Below are 19,962 nucleotides of genomic sequence, written 5' to 3'. Positions count from 1 at the left end.
CCCCCAATGCCCCTTCCTTCCCCCATGCCCCTTCCCCAACAACTGACTTACCAGCCAGACGCTGCTCTCTACACTGCCGGGCTGCATTCCCAGCCACCTGCATACTGCACTGCAGCTCCATACATGCATGCAACATTTATCAGCAACATTATAAGCCACATCAGGTAAAAAAAGCCAATTCCCAATAATGTCAATTTTCCTTTTACCAGTGCTGTTATGATATGGGACCAATGTATCGGCGCACCTCTACAATTTACATAAACAATTGTCTTCTGGGTAGATTGTATGAGACAGGATAATCATTCTGTGTTTGAGTTTGATGCTAGCTTCCTATTATATGTCTTGAAGTGCAAACAGATGTCACATCTGAAGCATTTCAAGACGCCTTTGAAGTACTTTGAAGTACAAGCCATGAAGATGTATGTGCCCTTTGAAGGGTTCCAAAAATGGAAGAAATGTTCCAAAATATTACCTGTTGGAATCAGGCACTACTTATCAGCAGTTTGCTTCTTCTTACATGTATGTTGTGTGGATTGTGACAGGGAAGCCTGGGCCCTTCAGCAATTCTACAGTGTTCCTTTCTCCCCAAAAGCAACAGCAGGAGTAGGACGAAGAATAGGACAGGATGTTTAGAAGACACTGTCCCACAGCTCCACCTTGGCTCTCCCAGATTGCCCACACTGCCCAAGACTAGAGACCTCCTCATCCCTGCTGCCAGGAGACTGGAGATCCTCACCGTAGTTGTGGGACCCTTGTGCCCTCACTGGGAGACCAGATACACCCACAACCTGCTGCAGCCTGGAGATCCTGCCCTCCCAACCCCGCCCTTGGAGCTTGGAACCCAGCTCTTCAGTGTCCAGTACCCCACACCTTTCTGCTTCTGGTCTCCTGGTTCTGGCAGGGAGGGGGACAATCCAGATAACTAGAGACCGCAGCAGGAAAGCATGCAGCTGCAAAGATTTTGACTCCAACCACAGGGCACAACAGGGGACGTATGTGTTTCCGGTAGCTGAAGTGCTATGCTGCTATGCTTTTGAAACATTTTAAAGTCCACTGCACTTATACATGTTTGAAATGCTATCTCTGTCCACACGCTTATTAATATATTGTCCCCTTATCCAAAGATTGAAAAAAGGAACATATTTGACTGCAAGTTCATAACGTATCACTCTCTCTGGGACATCTGGTAACAAATGTGGCCAAGATGAAATCAGAAGAGAAGTTTTAAAGCTATGATCTGGAACACCACCTGCAGTTTACTATTGAAATGTACCAAAAAGTTTTGCAAGGGTCATGTTCAAAATGGCTTGGAAGAAACTCCATTTTTTATAATTGTTCATCTTTCCTAAGAAGTCATTCCTTCCTATTTTTAGGGAAGAAAAGTGAAGTGATATGGAAGTTACAAACAACAACTACAACAACATAATGAAATTGTGGCTAACCATGTATATCAAACAAAGTATTACTGTAATTAGGAGCTGATTAAAAGGGGGCTATTAAAAAAGTTTGTGGAATGTTGAGGCCCAAAAGTAAAAAAAAAAAAAGTTCAGCTATGTCACAACCAAAAAGCAAGAAGCAGCTGAAGGACTGCAAACTGCAAAACTGTTGCATGCATATCATGGAAACTCTTTAAAATTTGTTTAAGAATGCATAACTTGATCACCTGATCATCATAGCTGATTTCAGTGCTTCACCTACCCTGGAGATCTTCAAAAGGAGACTCAATGCACACCTTGCTGAGGTTTTTCCTGCCTAGACCAGGGGGACTAGACCCAAAGAGCTCATGAGGTCCCTTCTAGCCCTAAACTTCTGTGAATCGGTACTTAGCTGCTTTGACCTTTACATGTATTTTTTGCAAATTTCAGTGCACCAAATTAAATTTGAATGGCAGTTTAAATCATGTAAAGTAAGTGTGTAGCAGTGAAGTATGTTTAATGGGAAACAGGCTCAGTCTTTAACTATTAATGTCCAGTCATAGCAAGGTTTGTGTTTTCAATGGGAAGACTCTTTGCAAGTGCAATAATATTGTGTTGGGTTGTTAACTGTAATCCATTAACACACTTTGAAAATATATTAGTTATTAAATCATCTCAATATTTAGGCAGAATTCCTCTTTGTTGGTATGTTCAGTAATTTCTTCCTTGTTCTCCCTATTCAAGGGAACATTAGACAATCCAGTGCAAGTGGAACAAACATTGTGCTACTTCAGCTTCCTATAGGAAGCTTCATTGGAAGGTGAGTGAAATTACACTGTGTATGTGAAGTTATAATAAAATTCATGAAGCATAGGCAGCATGAATTCTTATATATAATATTAAGTTAAATTTCACTGCAGATGCCACAAGAAATCCCAGAGTGCTGTGAATTCCAACTCACCCAATATCAAGATTAAGGTTTAAGATTGTTGCAGTGACTGCTTGATTGAAGTCATTAAAGTACACAGTTATTTCTTGCTGTAGCCTATTAGAACAAAGTAACACAGAGACACTACATGGAGAGATGGTTATCATGCCAAAAGCAAGGTCAGCTGGGAATCTGCTGACAACTGTTCCCTTTAGCACAGACTGAGCTCAGAAACCGGAAGTGATGAGGTCCTATTTAACAGTCAGAATTCTGACCTAATGACACAGATACAGTCAGCCCTTGTAAGAATCTTTATACACATAGGAATATTGGTCTTGAGCTTTAAACTAGGCCTGTACTAAAAGTAGGCAGTAGCTGAAAAGGGGTTGTAACATTCAGCACAGAACATAAACCTTAGGCTCTGCTTTAAGGAAGAAGCTAGAAATGTGCTCGTGGACCACTGGTTCTCAACCATTTTAGACTCAAGGCACCTTTTGGAAAATGCTGACTTAGCTTTCAGAGGGCCTGACCCAGTGCCATGGCTCCTAGCAGAGGGTGCTCAGCCCACAGATGAATGCACTGGTGTGATCCTACATGCCACAGCCATCTGCCACAAGCCCCTGGGCTGAACAAGCTGCCGCAGGTTCTTGTCGAGGGGCTGGCAGGAGGGAGGTGCTACTGGGGGTTCCAGGAGCCTGCAGGCTACAGGCACTGCCTGGGTACAGTGTGGCTATCCTGGCAGGTAAGACCCCCTGTCAGTGCTATGGGGAGAGGGGAGGTACTGGTTCTATGCAGCCCCTCCCTGATGGCAGTTCTGCCACTACCTGATGGCAACTCTGCCACTATGCTCACTCCTATTTAAGCCCTGCCAGCTCTGTTACACAACTTTGCCTGGCTCTACTCCCCCAGGTAACCGTTAATTACTTCCCTGCCGCAACAGCCACGGGATGCTGCAGTCTGGATCCACATCACTTTCTGAGCAGCCCCTGCCAGAGCTTCTCCCTTAGTAGGCAGCACTGAGCCAGGGACCCTGCCAAAACCTACTGCCTCATGCTGTTGCCGTTGGCACTGCTGCCTGCTCACTCCCACACACTCACCATGAGGAGCCTGCTGTGGCCAAGGGCTTCAGTCCCGGCTGGTGGTGGAACTTGACCCACTCCCACATATCACCCTCAGCCCTGGATCCCCAGGCCACCCTACCCCTTTGCTACAGGACCATTGCACCATTTAACTGATATAATTGGAGGAGGCTAAATGGGTAGTATTTTAAAATGATATTTACATCCCTAATACACAGACAGATATAATGCTCCATTTGTGCAATCAGTCCTCACTTAGGTGGTAATAGCAAATCAACAGAATCATAGTTGGCAAATATGTCAATATCTTGATTGAGAACAATTTTTAAGCTAAATAAGGAAACTCATAAAAGACAGTCAGAAACTGATTTGGAAACTTGAAAAGGTATAAAAACCTCCCAAACTGACTCTGAAGTAGGAATAAATAACGTCACAGACATGAGAATTTCTCAATAAATGCAGGCATGGAATAACTGAGGTCAAACTAATGAGTTACATATGACAGCAACCAAAGTGTTAAAGGAGCTCTTATGTGGTCATACTCAGGCAGCATAGACAAAAAAGAATAATTCACTTGTAGAGCACACTATATATGAGAATTCATACAGTATATGCTTCATAATCTAGATATCATTTTTTATAGAAAAACATTTTCTATACGTATGTAATATATGTACTTGCATAATCTACTGATTTATGTTTGACTTAGAATGGCTTATTTAAAATTAAAACCCATCCCTATAAGATATTTTATATATATAACTTCAATTTATGAAAAGCAGCAAGGGACTGTCCCAAGAGGTTCATTCCAGCCCTACGTTTCTATTATTTAAACATTAATGGCCTGATTTCTCAACATGATGAGCCCTGAGAGCTCCCTTTTATCTCAATATGCCTACAGTTGTTCACTAAACTCTAGAAACAATGCTATACATCCTTTCATTAGTTGAGGACATAGAAGAGTTAGGGAATTAAACACCAAAGAAGTAAAGAAAAAGTGAGGTTTGAAATCTATTACCATACTGAAATTTACAAAAAGATTAAAAAGAAAATACCGTATTCTTTCGCATACACACGCACCTTTTCCCCAAAATTGGAATGCATGTATTAAGCAGAAAAGCTGATTTTCTAATTGGAAAAAAATACCCTGCTTTGATTCCTGCTCCACAGTGCAGCAGCTGTGGCATTATTATTCAGGCAGCAAAGGGAGTCAATTGACTTAATGGTTCATCATTCTTTACTGCAGAGATGTTAATGATCATCTCTTGTTTTAATGGTCTTAATGTTCCATTAATCAAGCCAACCTTTCTTAAGGCAATTCTGCTATCCACTAGCACCTATTTAAGCTTTAGTTAAGTAGGAAAGGGAGGATGAGTCATATGAAAATTGGGCTCTGTCTCTGCTCTATGCAGCTATAACACTGGGAAAAAATATTCTGCTTTTCAAAAACAAGGTGCATATTATATTCCAGGACATGTGTATGTGATAAAATATGGTAATTTATTCTTCATCATTAGAAATAAGTTGTAATATGCTTTGCTAATAAGGAAATCTTATTAAATCGATAGTCACTTCATGCATAATTTAAAAAACTGGCAAACCTTCTGATTTTCCTCTATTTCATTTTTCATTTGTTGGTTTACAGGAACTCTGGTCAAAGATCTGCAAGAATAAAATACTGATATCACTCAACTATTTTGTATTTAAACAAGTATTCTTCTTTATCATATATATGGTGTTTTAAGGGCTTAAAATCAACCTGAACAATTTCCCAGCTGTTGACTTAAGCATAAGGTAGCTCCAACATTACTCAACATTATCTGTAATTATTTTAAAGCAGAAGTGTTAAACATGTGGCCCACAGGCTGAATCTGGCCCATGGAGTTCAGTCATTTGGCCTGCAGGTGTTTTCATGGGTAGGGATGCTCAGCTCTGAGGGCTGGATTGAGGCCATAGTGCTTGTTGCCATGGATGCCAGAGCCCCTGTGGGGCTGATGTTTATCCTTGCAGCTGCCAGAGCGGCTGCTTCTGCGTGATTCTGGAACCAAAGGAGTTAAAACCACTTGCCCTCTCCACACTACTACACCCACCACTAAAAATGCAGTTTTGAGTCTTCCCTGCTGACTAAGATTGAAGGCAGGGAGAAAAGAAGGCAAACAGAAGCAACATTAACTCTCTGGCTTCTGCACTGAAACAGTGGTTCTGGCAGGCATGGGAATTAATGCTGCTGCTCACAGGACATCCAGGCCATGGGAAACCCTGCAATCTGGATCCAGACCATAGGAAGCTCTGACGGGTCAAACAAGTTTGATGTCCCTGCTTTATAGACTATCTAACATATCAGAACCAGTGATATTATTTCACTATCCAAACTATTATCAAGTCCAAAATTTGAAACTTGGATGTTTTGAGATAGGCATCAAACTCTATATTTAGGTACCAAAATAAAAGTGGCTTGGGGAATCCCCATTTTAAAATTCTGTCCTACTGAAAATGAAAAATGTGAAGAATGAGCACTTACAAAAATAGATTAGTGTTGTTTCATTTTAATCAAGGAAAAATGTGGATTTGAGGTTACTTTTTACAATTTACTTTTTACAATTTACTACAATTGGGGATTTTTTTTATCAGAGAAAACCAGGATCCCTGCTGATTATAGAAGGGGTTTGGGATTGAGATTTCTGGATTCTGTTCCCAACTCAGCCATTCAATTTGCAGTCCTGGGTTAATTACTTAACTTCAGTGCCTCAGTTTACTAATCTGAAAAATTGTTGTAACAATAAAAAGAAAAAATAACGTATCTTATCGTCATAAAGCAAGGTGCCATAAGTGTTTGTAATACTCTACAACAGCACTGAAAGTGACACAATAGCAAACATAAATTATTAATCATAGGTTTCCTTAGTTATTAATGGCTTTTATCCTGTATTCAGAGTAAACATGGCTTGTCTCCTTTAATGTTTAAGAAAGCTCTTTTAACTTTATCTTTCATGCTGTTATGATGAATGGGTTTCATTTGTAAATATAAGACCCAAGCAGGCAATTTAATTTCACCAAAATTTGGTTGCATACTTTTTTCTGACAATGCCAGTTATCACTGATGGTTAGATATCACAGTTAGAAAAGAAATATTGTAGGTTTTTACTTCATTTTATCTTTTACATGATTAAATCTTATGCTTTAACACATAACTGCAGTTATTTCAGCAACATTATCTGTGGATTTGGGCTTTTAAGAAAATGTGGAGAATCAAAATCCAAAAATAAATAAGCAAACTAAGGACCCTACGAAGCCATTTTTATTTTAGGTATCAAGAAATATTATCCTAGCACAATGGCACAGAAAAACAAAGTAGTAACTTGGTTCAGCTCTGACATGAATCCTCCTAGAGGTAACCTCATACATTACTGATTCGGATGATGGGATTGAGTGGAGTTAGCAAATCTTCAGATGACAAGCTGGGTAAAGCTGCAGACATTTACACTTGCATTGCTCCCAATCATCTGACTGGTGCTCTGAAACATGAGTGCACTGGCCACCCAGTGAAGTTATAATAAAATTCATGAAGCATAGGTAATTACCTGCCAGTTCAGGGGAAGCCTAGTATCATGGTCCTGGGCTCCTCCTGAACTGGCAATGGGGCACAATTGGGATCTGATCCCCAAACCACAATCACGGCTCTTGTCATGAATGTGTGGCATGGCAGCAGGTGCAATTGTTGGGACTGTGGCTCAATCCCATCACACCTTTAACTGAATATCGATCAGCAGCCTTATTGAAATACCTAACCTAGTAGGAGTCACAGTAAACAATTTCCCTTTGTTGCCTGATGAGGAAGATCTTTGCTCCCACAAATGAGGTTTGCTTCAATTTGGGCAAGCTGAGAAGTCTAGATTTTTCTATCTCCTCCCTAAAAACTGATTCTGTTACTGCTTTGATCTACCTTGGCAGGAAACTCTTCTCACAGTAAAAAGCAAATAAAACTTAAAGCCAAATAGTTGCAAAAATAGCTGATAGTATTATTATTGTTGTTATTGTTATTATTATTATTTTATATAGCTTTATCTTATTCCATACTTTCACTAATGAAAGAAAATGGTGGCCAAACAACAAAGGAAAATCATTTTATGAATGAAGCAGAAATCAAATTGTAAAAATAGAAGTGAGAGCTGGAAAGGACAAAATATTCCTAGATGGTCATTAGTCATCGTTCTGCCTGTCATAAGCAGTGAGGAGGAATTCAAATTCTGCAACATCAAAAACAACAGCATAAAAATACAGAATGGTGCTGTATAAAGATAACTGGTACATGTTTGAGGATGACAAACATACCTCAACTCATGCCTTCACTTCTCTGCCATCCCCAAATCACCCTGACAAAGGCTTTATAACCATACCACCACATATTTCCATGCACATAAACAATCTTAATAAATATCCTGCTACCAACCTGTGTGAACTATTTTAATAAACAGCATAAATGGTAGGGCAGAGGGGCAAGAATGAAAATCTATACTTTTTTTTTCAAAAAACCTAAATTCTGATTCATATAAAAGGTTAAAAGAGAAGAAAATATAACACCAAAGACTGACAGGAAAACTTGAATCTAAATTAGAAATGCCAGCTAAACACCCAGTTGAAAAATGGAGGACAAAGTTAAGGACATAACACCATTAATCTAGAAGCCTGGAAACAGTTTGCTCTGCAGGACACTGCTTTAAGGGAGCCTGCTACCAGCAATAAGCAGCATTATAAACACCACAGAGCTTATATAACATTTTCCCTATCATAAAGTATTTCTGTAATTGATGGGAATTATTACTGAGAGTTAATTTATCCAAAAGAATAACTCAGACATTAAATAAGTAGGGCACATTAAGAGGTTGAAAACCAAAAAAGTAAATTGTGTAGCAATACCAACCTAGTAACTACCATTCTAGCTTTATAGCATTAGTTTCAAATAATTTTTGTGTAATTAGTCATTGTTTAAAAAGAAAATGCTTGTCTCATTTGTATATCATCATATTCAGCATCATTTGTAGCTTATTATTTTTTGTATTAAAAAAGCCCTATAAACCACAATCAGGATTAGTCTCTCATTGTTCTTGGCACATATAAAATACAACATAAACCCTGCCCAAAGAGCTTAAACTCTAAAGAGAAAGTGGGTGTAAAAAAAGTGAAAGGGGAAAGGAAAAGATAAAGCTGATGTGACATTAAAAGGAACATAAAAGTTACATATATTAGTAAAGTGGAAGCTTCAATGCTTTGAGGCTTTTTTGTAATAAAGTAAGTAAAAAAGACATATTAATGAATCATTAACTGCTATATGTCGAGCCATTAGGATGGATGTCAGGAAACCCATATTATTACTAGTGCTGTGCATTATTATATTGTATACAACAGCAAGATTGTTATAAACTAGTACATGGTGTTTCAAACAAGAAAAAGCCTATAAAATTAATTTTCATAAAACATATTAGAAATAGCTCTCTTGTCACATCATCTGCATAATTGTTAAATGTACAGAAATTACATTTGTAAAACACTATCTCAGGGTAACCATACTGCTGGGAAACGGAGTGAGGCATGAAAACAAGGCTCCTCACTGGAAAGGCTAAGAAAAGGGAACTTTCAAAGCAGCTGCATATTTAGAAACAGTCTAAAGACCATTTCTGAGTACAAATACAACTTTTTAATTTCAATTTCAGTAATTACAATTTTTGTTTTGAAGTTAAAATTTGTCTATGCCACTGACTCTCAACCTTTTTATGCTGAAGGTGCCCCTCAGAAAATCTCAGCTTTTAATTTTCATTTGGTTTTTGACTATAGAAAAAGAATGGACCAAGTCAACTGTTGCAAAGTAGTCAAGTCCACAACAGGTCAGGATGTTTTTTGACACTATGAATTTCAACTTGAAATCTCTGGGTTTATCTTGTGAATCATGTAGGTTTTTGCACACCCAAAAATGGTAATACTGTGTGGCACTGTACATGGCCACAGCACCTTGGTTGAGAATTACTAGTATACACTACTTCCTATTCGCAACCTGCAGAAATCTGCTGATACCTGACAGCTGAAAAATGACTGGTCTACTATCATTGTTCAAACTGACTAAAATGAAAAAAAGGAATTAAAATTAATTGTATTATTACAATGCTTTCAAAATAGCTACATAAAGGGTTATTAGTAAGGTAAATTAAGAAAGGCAATATGTTTTGTTTTATAGAATATGAGCCTGAATCAGCACTCATTTATTTACTCCAGTTTTACTGGTTAAATGGAGTTATTTGTGACTTACAGTAATGTCTGAGATTACTAGTAATTAATATTTATATAAATTTGTTTTGTTTATAATTATTTTCACAAAAACTGTCTACTTTATGATTTGTATGGGTTTTTCACACAGCAAAAAGGGAGACAAATACTTTTAAAAAATAGCTAAACATGGTTATCAAGCCAGAAACAGCTGTAAGTGTCTGGACTGCTGTAATACCTGTAATACTTTTATCTGTATTTTTTTGTTATTTTACTTGTTTATTTTAAGTTGAAAGTCTGCCTTTAAAAAAACAGAACTTTAAAACTTATTTACTCTCCTGTACAATTAAATGAAAGCAAAGGACCATTAATGTTACACTGCAGTATTCCTTTCTTTTACAGAAAATCAGTGAAGACAATAAAGAAAGTTACACAACTCCCTGCATTTAAGTAACTCCCTGCATTTAGCAGCATTTAGCACCCCATCGAGAAAACAAAAGCCTCTCTCATTAGTTCAAGCTCTTCTTAAACAGCTTTTCCAAGGAAGGAACAGAGGGACATTACCCGCTGATCTGTTGATAAGCTCCAAAAAGCCCTAAGGGACACTGTCCTGTCTGCCTTTGTCTTTTCTGCATTACACAGACAACTCTCAGCATTAGCTAGCATACCACATGCTGGCTACTGTCCGTACTGTCGGGGAGGGGAGGGAAGTTGGGGAATCTCTGCTTGAACAGGGAATGGTGAGGGGTGGTGGGCAAGTGGAAGCTAGGCAGACCCTGCTGTACCTGCAGTCTCTGCCAGAGCTCCAGCCAGGGAGCAGAGGGACAGGGTCAGCCCTGCTCTATAGCAGAGAGACCCACCCAGGACTAAAAAGCATCTGGGATAATGCAGGACTCTAGTTTTAGTTAAACCAGGAAGGGGTCTGGGACAGACATTCCATAAACCAGTTTGAGCCAAATCAGTTAAGTCTGATACTACATTCAACCAGGTTTATCTCAACCCAGTTTCAGCCATTTTCAAACTGGTTTATGTGCATTGAATGTCTGTTCTGTTACAGGTTTAAACCAGTTTCTGATCACTTAAACCAGTTTATGTGTAATGTCTGTCCCTAGCCTAGAGGGTAAACCTATTTTGCTTCCTATATAACTCAGTAGTTGACAAAAATAATTGTAGGACAAGCTGTCATACACAGTACCTGTCATAGGTAAAGAATTCCTCAAAGTTGCAAGGCATGGTCAGAACACAGGAGCAGTAACCTTTTATACTGGCACTGCTACAGCAGTATGACAAAGAACATTATTTTCTGTAATGAAAATAATATTATATTCTTTCTGTTTTCTTGAAATGTTGAAAAAGTATTGGGGAGATTCTTTTGCTAATGAGCAACATAATAATGTACAACACTCAGAATACAAGTCTGTTAACATTATTTGTATACTATTTCTTCCATGAGTAGATAGACCCCCACTGAAGTCACCAGGACTAGTCATGTAAGAAAAAAAATTCACACCAGGAAGTGTGAATAGGCCTTTAAATTGAAAGCATGGTATCTCATGTATCCAGACAAAAGACTGTTTACACAACCTTTACAAGATTAGCCTTTCTGACAATTCTCTCACTGAATTAATCTGAAATCTATGCAAAAGAAACTATATAAGCACCATTATTTCCTTGCATGATTTGGATATACATTTCTACAATGTTCATTAAATTCAAACACAAACATCAAATGATAATTAATATCACCATAAAAAGTAATGTTATCATACCTGGCCTTTACAGGGAAGTTCTGTGCAATGTCTTTCATTACCTTTAAGGCATCATAAACAGGGGTCGATTTAATTTGAGAAGCTGCTTGAAAACTGAGATCTGTAAAAAAACAAATATGTGGAAAACACACTATAAATCAACACAGCCTCCATTTTATAAAACACAAACACATACAAATGGTCAAAACTCTTCATAGTTCACTTGCATAACATCAATCCAAAAATCTTAAATCATTAACATTGGAAGGTGAATATACAGATGTTAGGAAATGCTAATTTAAGTTTCCTGTACAAATTTACCATGGCATGCCTTGTGTGTATAATTTTCTAAGTTTACAGCAAAAAAAATTGCATCATGTAGCATCAGACCAATTACTACAGTGATATCAGTAGAATTGGGCCTTAGAAACAACAAAAAACTCTGCCAGTTAAACTAAGGGAGTAATTTACAGCAATAGCACTATATTTTTTTTCTATGCCAACCAACACTAGAATAGAAGAGAACATACATTTTACTAGTGGAGCTCACAGGTATCTGTTTTTGGTCCCCCAAAAGGTGAGAATCAAGATTCCTGTACGCTAGTTCAAGCTCTGGAGGGAGAACGTACTCTAGCAGTCACAGACCCAGTTACCTATTTCTCACAAACCCAACATCTTTTGTCATGCTGTAACATAGTGCATCTTTCTCCACACCTGGGTCCTTGTCCCATGCTTACTCTCTCCCTGTTGTCAGCCCCAGTCTCTATTCCTCAAGATCCTAATCCTTATCTTTATCTCCTTGCCCAGCCAGTTCTTCTTGTTCCCTAAGGGTGTTGACAGAAGTGATATTTTGTCACATGATCAGCCCCTTGAAAATGTTCTACAGCTGTGCCCTGACAGAAGAGCACAGCTGCAGAATGCTTAATAAGTGCCTAATCACGTAACAAATGAACCCTCATTACATAAGGGTTCAGATGAAGGCGCAACGAAGTGGAGTATCTTCATTAACTTCTGTCAGAGCCTGCCTAGGAGCAGGCCTGGGCTCATGCAGCCCAGCCCTGCTCCCAGTGCAGAGACGCTCCAATCCACCCCCATCTCCCCCCAGCATGGGCTGGGCAAACCTCAAACCGAGCCTCCTCCCCTCATTCCCATTCTGAAAACAGCACCGCGGCTGGGAGGAGGGACACGGCTAGGGGAATTCAATTCTCTACCCCCCTCCCTGGACCCAACAGCGAAAGTTTGTTGGGGTGGGGGCGCTCACTGTCAATCATGGCACTTCCTGAGTTACAGCTGGGAGCTGCACATCTGTTGATGTCCTCAGAAACTCCTCTGTATTTAACCTCAGTTTCTTTCCACTCACCTCCTTCCCCACTCTCCTCTCTGGAAGTTTCTACATGTAAATTTAAGTGGGCTTAAATTTAATGCACATTAAGCTAATGCATATTAAATGTTTTTGGCAGGTGTCTAGATGTGGTGGGACTTGTGACTAACTTTAGTCCCAGGTCAGTTCAGCCCTGCCAAGTGCCCCTGTGGGCACTGAGAGGAGCTCCAGCCTCAGGGCACATGGCTGCCAGCACTTGGCTGCCATTGTAAAATCACACCCTCCACACTCTGACCTCTGGGCTGATGCTTCCTGTGCCAGAGCATCAGCATGGCAGAGACAAAGGCAGGAGATAGAGACAAATGCCTGCTCTGCTCCTGCTGCAGCTGCATCTCCCAGCCCTGGCTGCCCCAGTGTCACAGAGCACTGAGGTGCCCTGCTCCCAAAGAGGGGAAACTGCTAGGGAGGAAGCCCTAGCAGGGAATAGGGAGCCCAGCTGTGGGTTGCCAGGGCAACCAGAGAAGGTCAGCTGACCAGAAGGGGCAGGGCCTGGCTCCCATATAAATCCTAGGGGCTGGGGCCAGAGGCAGTCCCCTGCCAGCTGCCAAAGAGGAAGGAGCTCTCTGCCATGGGAGGGAGGAGAAGCCTGAAACAGGAGCGGTATCTAACTTTGCTGAGAGATAAAGGGTCTCCGGTAGGAGTGAACGTTGTTATAGCCGGGCGGCTTATCTTTATGTTATAGCCAGGAGGCTTGTGTTGTGTTGTTGTTTGTAACTGGTGGTTTGGGTGAGGCTATTAGGGGTTGGAGGACGCCTCATTGGGGACTCACAGAGGAGTGGGAGGACCCCAGTGCCACTGAGGGCGCAGCGTTCGGGGTGCGTAGACCCTAGCCCTAGAGAAGGGCAGTTGAGAATCCCCAGAGAGGAGGCATTACTGAGAAGCCCCAGTGTGGGCACGGTGAACCCCAGAGAGGGGACAGCCCTATTGAAAAGCCCAGTGTGAGTATGGTGACCCTGAGAGAGGGCGGCTTGACAGAGAAGACCCTGAGAGAGGGCGGCTAGACAGAGAAGACCCTGAGAGAGGGCGGCTGGACAGAGGAGGCCCCGAGAGAGGGCAGCAGTATTGAGGAGCACCCTGAGAAGGGGCGAAAACCCCAGAGAAGGGAGCAGTTACTGAGAAGCCCCAGTGTGGAGCCCCAGAAAGGGGGCAGTTGCTGAGGAGCCCCAGAAGAGGGGGCATTATTGGGGAGCCCCAGAGAGGGGGCGGCATGTCTGAGGAGGCCCAGAGAGGACAAAAAAGGGGCCAGATTGTAATTAGAATGAGACATAACATTTAGTCCATCAGTGAGGTGTGGACTGCGGTGTAGGGGAGGAAACGGAGCCGCATATAGCGCCCCTTGGCAGTGGGGCAGTACAAGGGCAGCCTCCTGCTAATTAACACCAATTAAACAATTAACAACAAGGCATGGCAGGAGAGTAGGTGGGCGGTTGCCCCAGGAACAGGTGTGCGGGCCACGTTTAGGTTGGCCCAGAGCAGGTACCTGTTACACCCAACTGCTGGCCCTGACACCCAGGGAAAGGGTGCCCTGCTCCTCACAGCTGCTGCAGATGTCTTGCTCACCCACCGTTCCATGCACCTGTTGCTTGGGCACCTAGCATTGCCCAACTCACCCACCTACTCCAGCCGCCTGCTGGACAACTGGTACATGGCCTTCCAGAGCCCTCACCACCACGCAGCTGCTCCATCCAGCCCTATCAACCACAGGCTCCAGGACGCCACCACTGGGACCACCGTCACCCTCCTGTTCCACCAGCCCTGCTGCGTCTGAGCCTGCTGCACCAGCCAGCACTGGTGCAAGCGTGTTGTGATGCAGGAATGGAATAACCAGTGGATTGACATATTCTGGATGACCTGGGCCACCTCTGAAGGCCTGCTGTGCCAGCTTTAGCCCACCTGAAGCACCAGAACACAGAGAAGTGCCGGGTCATCCCTGCTGACACCTGCCTTTCTCACTGCCCACACACATACTACCCCCACCCAGCACCACTTCAGGATGCACACATTTGTAATGAAAACCTTCATTCCCCTCACAAGCCCCACCCCCACCTGCCCAAGCTCCCCTCTCAACCAAGAGAGCCCCCTCTGTGGGGGTTTGCTGCAGGGCAGTGGGCAGGGCCCAGGGACTCTGGCTGGCCAGTTGTTGCTCAAGCAGTTCCATGTGGTGCTGCTCCAGGGCCTCCAGCCAGGCCTAATGCACCTGTTGCACCCGATCCTGTGCCTCCTGTCAGGCAGTCTACTAGGTGATGTCTTCGTCCCACAAGGCCAGGTCCTGCACTTCCTGCATCTCCTGCTGTGCCTGCTCCCATGCTGCCCAGTTTTCAACTGATGGCACCAGCCACTGGAGCAGGAGCATCCAGTCCCTGGTGCGCCATTGGCCAATCAGCGCATCTGGTGTGGCAGGTGGCAGTGACCCTGCTATGGCACTACTGCAGGGCGCTACAGCCTCTCCCCCGTGTCCAGCTGTTGGCCCTGAAGAGGCAAGAGAAAGAAGCTTTTTGTGCCAGTTTGCAACATTACAGAGATAAGATGCTGTGCACCAAAGGGCCTGTGTTGCCCAGCCTCAGATCAAAGGTTGGCCATGTGCAGGTGCTCAGAGTCCATTGAAAACTGTCCGGGCAAGGCTGGGTTCAGGTGGCTGCTGGCTGAGCCCCCCAGCCCCACTTGCTCCCCTGGGACTGGCAGCCTGGTATGTGCAGGCTGAAGGCAGCCTGCCTCCCCTTCCAAGAGCAGGCCAGGCCAGGCTGCTAACTGCACCTGCTGCCACAGCTCCAGACCCACCCACCCTGCAGACCAACCGCTCTGCTGTGCTGCTGCACAGCTCACGGTGCCCAGGCTTGGGGTGCCGCGGGGCTCCCGGACAACTGGGGTGAGGGGCTGGTCACACCCCTGCTCTCTCTGCAGGAAGCTTCTCCAGGGAAGTGTCATGGGGCTTCCTTCACCTCCCCGTGGTGCACCACGAGCATGCTCCTGCTGCATGTGCCCCAGATAGTATGCAATGATCTGTTTGTGCAGTTGGAAGGCTGCCCAAGCCACTGTGCCCTGGTGCAGCTGATCCTGCTGGTACTCCGGGTACACCTGCCCTCCTGGTTTGGGACCCTGAGCTATGTTGGTGTGGGAAGCAAGCCTGGGCTGTCCTGCAACCTCCACTACCACCTGGAGGGCTACCTGTCTCAGCACTATATGTCCCTGCCCCCACCGCCAAGGAGGATATCGTCACTGGCATTGACACCTTCCTTGGCATGGGAGCGGCCTGTGCTCACCCAGCTGCAGGCACACAGTCTGCTCAGTAAAGTTTTGAACTCTGTCCCACTTCTCTGCGTGTTGTAGGGGAGGGAGCCTGGGGCCAGAGAAGTGCAGGCAGGCCAGGCAGGGAGCAGGAGCAGGGGTAGGGCTGGGGACTGGAAGGGCCCTACCCCAGAGCAGGACTTACCACATGACCGGCTGGCAAGGCTGACCACTTAGCACAGGGCTCCCCATCAGCGACAGCATCAGGCTGCACCTTTGTCCATGGCCTGCAGTGCCTGGCCGGGGGCACGCCCAGGGAGGAGCTGGCATTGCTAGCGGCCAGCAGTGCCACGGCCAGCCACTCCTTGTGGTGGGGTGTGGGGCTGGGCTGAGGGTGAGACAGCTGCTGGGCATGGCTCCCCAAGCTGCCAATGGATGAAGCAACCAGGGACAAGGGTGGGGCAGGGTGCTGAAGGCCCGAGGTCCCCTCCTCTGATGAAGTGCCACCGAAGGCACCAAAGCATAGTGCATATGAGGGCAGGCCACCCCTGCTAGTAGCACTCGCAGGAGTGCAGCCTGCCTCCTGGGGTGCCAAAATGTGGGTCAGCTCCCTCATGAAGGGCATGATCTTCTGGTCAAGACTGGACTAATGACTGAAGTCAATCAGTCACCCCCTGTGCCCACAAGACCTTGGCCTTCAGAAGGACCCTTTGTACTGTTCAGGAGTGGTCTTGTGCATACATACTGACTGAAATGGCCTGATAAATGTGGGCATTCAAGCGCCTGCCCCACACAAACTGTCTCTGGATGTCAGCCTAACTCCAGAGTGCCACAAGGTCATGCACCTCCTCCCAGGTCCAGTTGGGGTTCCAGGCACTCAGGATCGGTAGGGGCACATGAGCGGGGCTAGGACTCGATGGGGATGATGTGCCGGACACGCTCCCCAGACCAGCTCTCTGGGTCCCTACACAGCTGTCCCTGTGATGCCAGCCCCAGAGGACTGCCAGCAGCACCAGGAAGGGGCATGGGCAGGGACAAGGAGCTGCCAGGCAGAGGTGTTTCACCACAGTGTCTACAAACAGACAGAGCTGGGGTTGAACAGGAGCAGGGAGCAGGTGTTGGCTTGTCCAGGCACCTGGTATGTGTGTCCCAAGGCACAAAATGGCTAGAGGCTTTTATAGTCTGCAGCTAGGGGCTGTCAGAGAGAAGCCCAGCCCTAGAGGAGGAGAGATGGCCAGCTAGGAGCCCTGGGACTAGGCTCTGGCCTACCTCTCCAGTGGCTGGGCAGACCCAGCACTAAAGTCCCTGAGTTAATGAGTATTATTGCATCTACACGTGCTAATGCACTTTAACGAATCGTGCCTAAATTTGGTACTTGCTTTATGTAGGTATGAAATTTAGTTGTGATTAGGCTAAAATTGCCATTTTTAAGGTGCATTAAGGGCATGCACATGTAGACACGCACCCTTAAAGTGCCTTAAATAGGGCTAATATGCATTAAATGCCCACATGTTGTCATGCTCTCTGTCTCTTTGTCTTTTCCCAGTCATCCTCTGATCTAAATGGGCCCCTACCATGTGTTTTTCTCCAATTCTCCCATTCCATAAACTCTTTTCCTGCCACACCTATCTGTCTCATCTACCCCTGGCTCCCAACCAAGTGTCCTTTTCCAACCAGTTCCATCACATTGCTCAGCTGGTCCCAATTTCTGCACTCATCCCAACCCTAGCTATCCACCATACCTTTTTAGTCTTTGTGTCATCCTCATGCTCCTTCTCCCAGTTTACTCCCCATACTAGTCTGGTCCTTACTCCCATTGCTTTTGAATCAGGCATCTTCCTCCTTCATACTAGGTCTCAGCCAGGGACCCAGCTTACAGCAGAGCCCAGAACTACAACTGAACAGGAAGTCCTGCTTAGACCACGTAACATAATTCCCATTCCAGACAGAGGCTTCAGAGAAGCTATCTGCTAAAATCTTAGTTCCTGCTGATCATGTGAGAACTGTGATGTTCAAAGCTTTCTTGATTTTTTCATAAGGACAGTAAAAGGCATGTCCCTGACACTAGAAAGATAGCCAACTCCTGATTTTTTTAAACTAAAAAGTAACAGAAACTCCTCTTTCTCCAAAACAGTGAACTTCTTTTATTACTCAAAAACCTAGAAGAGATAATAGAATCAAAGAATCATAGAAGTAGGGTCAGAAGGGACTTTGTAGATCTTCAAGTCCAACCCCCTGCCTGGGCAGGAAGAAAACTGGGCTCAAATGACCCCAGTCAGGTAGGCATCAAGCCGCTTCTTAAAGACCTCCAGGGTAGGAGCCAACATCACTTCCCTTGGAAGTTGGTTACAGATCCTAGCCACCCTAACTGTGAAGTAGTTCTTACGGATGTCTAATCTAAACCTACTCTCCAACAACTTGTGGCCGTTATTCCTTGTTATCCTGGGGGGCTCTAGGGGAAACAAAGTCTCCCCCAAACCCTTCTGGTCCCCCCTAGTGAGTTTATAGACAGTCACCAGGTCCCCCCTCAGCCTTCTATTGTGACGGCTGAACAGGTTCAGGTCCCGTAGCCTATCATTGTAGGGTCTGCCCTGCTGTCCCCAGATCATGCGGGTGGCCCTCCTCTGGACCCTCTCAATGTTGTCCACATTCCTCTTGAAGTGGGGTGGCCAGAACTGGACACAGTACTCTAGCTGTGGCCTGACCAGTGTCATGTAGAGGGGGAGGATCACCTCCTTGGACCTACTTGAGATGCATCTCTGGATGCACAATAAGGTACGGTTAGCCCTGCCAACTGTGACCTCGCATTGTCGGTCCATGTTCATCTTGGAGTCAGTGATGATTCCAAGATCCGTTTCTGCCTCCATGCTCTCAAGAAGGGAGTTTCCCATCTTATAAGTGTGCTGCTGGTTACTACTGCCCAAGTGCAGCACCCTGCACTTGTCAGTATTGAAACGCATCCTGTTTTTGTTAGCCCACCCCTGCAACCTATCCAGGTCTTTCTGCAGTCTTTCCCTTCCTGCTAATGTGCCCACCTCACCCCAAATTTTGGTATCATCAGCAAATTTGAACAGGTTGCTTTTCACCCCATCGTCCAAATCGTTGATAAAGAAATTGAACAGCACGGGCCCAAGGACCGAGCCCTGGGGGACTCTGCTGCCCACTTCTCCCCAGGTCGAATATGACCCGTCCACCACCACCCTCTGAGTATGACCCTTCACCCAATTTGCAATCCATCTGACTGTGTAGGCATCGATGCCAGTCACCTAGTTTTTTAATGAGGATGGGGTGGGAGAGAGTGTCAAAGGCCTTGCTGAAGTCCAGAAAGACTACATCCACAGCAACACCTACATCCAATGCTTTTGTAACCTGATTGTAAAAGGCAACCAGGTTGGTCTGACATGACCTGCCCCTAATGAAACCGTGCTGGTTGCCCTCGAGCATCATCCCCAATGCCGGCCCATCACAGATGTGCTCCTTGATGATCTTCTCAAAGAGTTTCCCCACGGTTGAGGTAAGACTGACAGGCCTATAGTTGCCTGGGTCCTCCCTCCTCCCTTTCTTAAAGATGGGGACAACATTGGCTATCTTCCAATCATCTGGCACCTGGCCCGAGCAACACGAGCGCTCATAAAGCCATGCCAAGGGCCCTGCAATAACCCCTGCTAGCTCCCTCAACACTCTGGGGCGCAGAGGATCTGGACCTGCTGATTTGAACATGTCCAGCCCCTCCAGAAGCACTCTAACCCGGTCAAAAGATTCTGCCGAAACCCGGGATCAAACCAGGTACCTTTAGATCTTCAGTCTAACGCTCTCCCAACTGAGCTATTTCAACTATTTCAAATTACTTGAAATAAATATTCAGAGGTGGAAAGAGGTTGGCGAATATTTTGAAACTAAATACAGTAACCTTTTGTATTGCTGTATT

General features: G+C 44.6%; 1 protein-coding gene across 5 annotated transcripts in view; it reads right to left on the bottom strand.

Moving 5' to 3' along the window:
• The window catches only part of UGGT2 (UDP-glucose glycoprotein glucosyltransferase 2), a 226,081-nt gene that overhangs the window by 157,989 nt on the left and 48,130 nt on the right, over positions 1-19,962 (bottom strand). For all 5 annotated transcript variants that reach the window (XR_002090063.2, XM_019486946.2, XM_019486945.2 and 2 more), the window contains 2 exons: positions 11,450-11,549; positions 5,024-5,084 (listed from right to left, as the gene is read on the bottom strand). Coding sequence is in view for 4 of the 5 variants with exons in the window: in XM_019486946.2 (XP_019342491.1) it covers positions 5,024-5,084; positions 11,450-11,549 (161 nt within the window). In the remaining variant the exon portion in view is untranslated. The remainder of the gene's footprint in view (positions 1-5,023; positions 5,085-11,449; positions 11,550-19,962) is intronic.

Source organism: Alligator mississippiensis, chromosome 1, assembly GCF_030867095.1.
Source record: "Alligator mississippiensis isolate rAllMis1 chromosome 1, rAllMis1, whole genome shotgun sequence".
Lineage (NCBI taxonomy): Eukaryota > Metazoa > Chordata > Crocodylia > Alligatoridae > Alligator > Alligator mississippiensis.
This window is presented reverse-complemented; position numbering and strand designations above follow the sequence as displayed.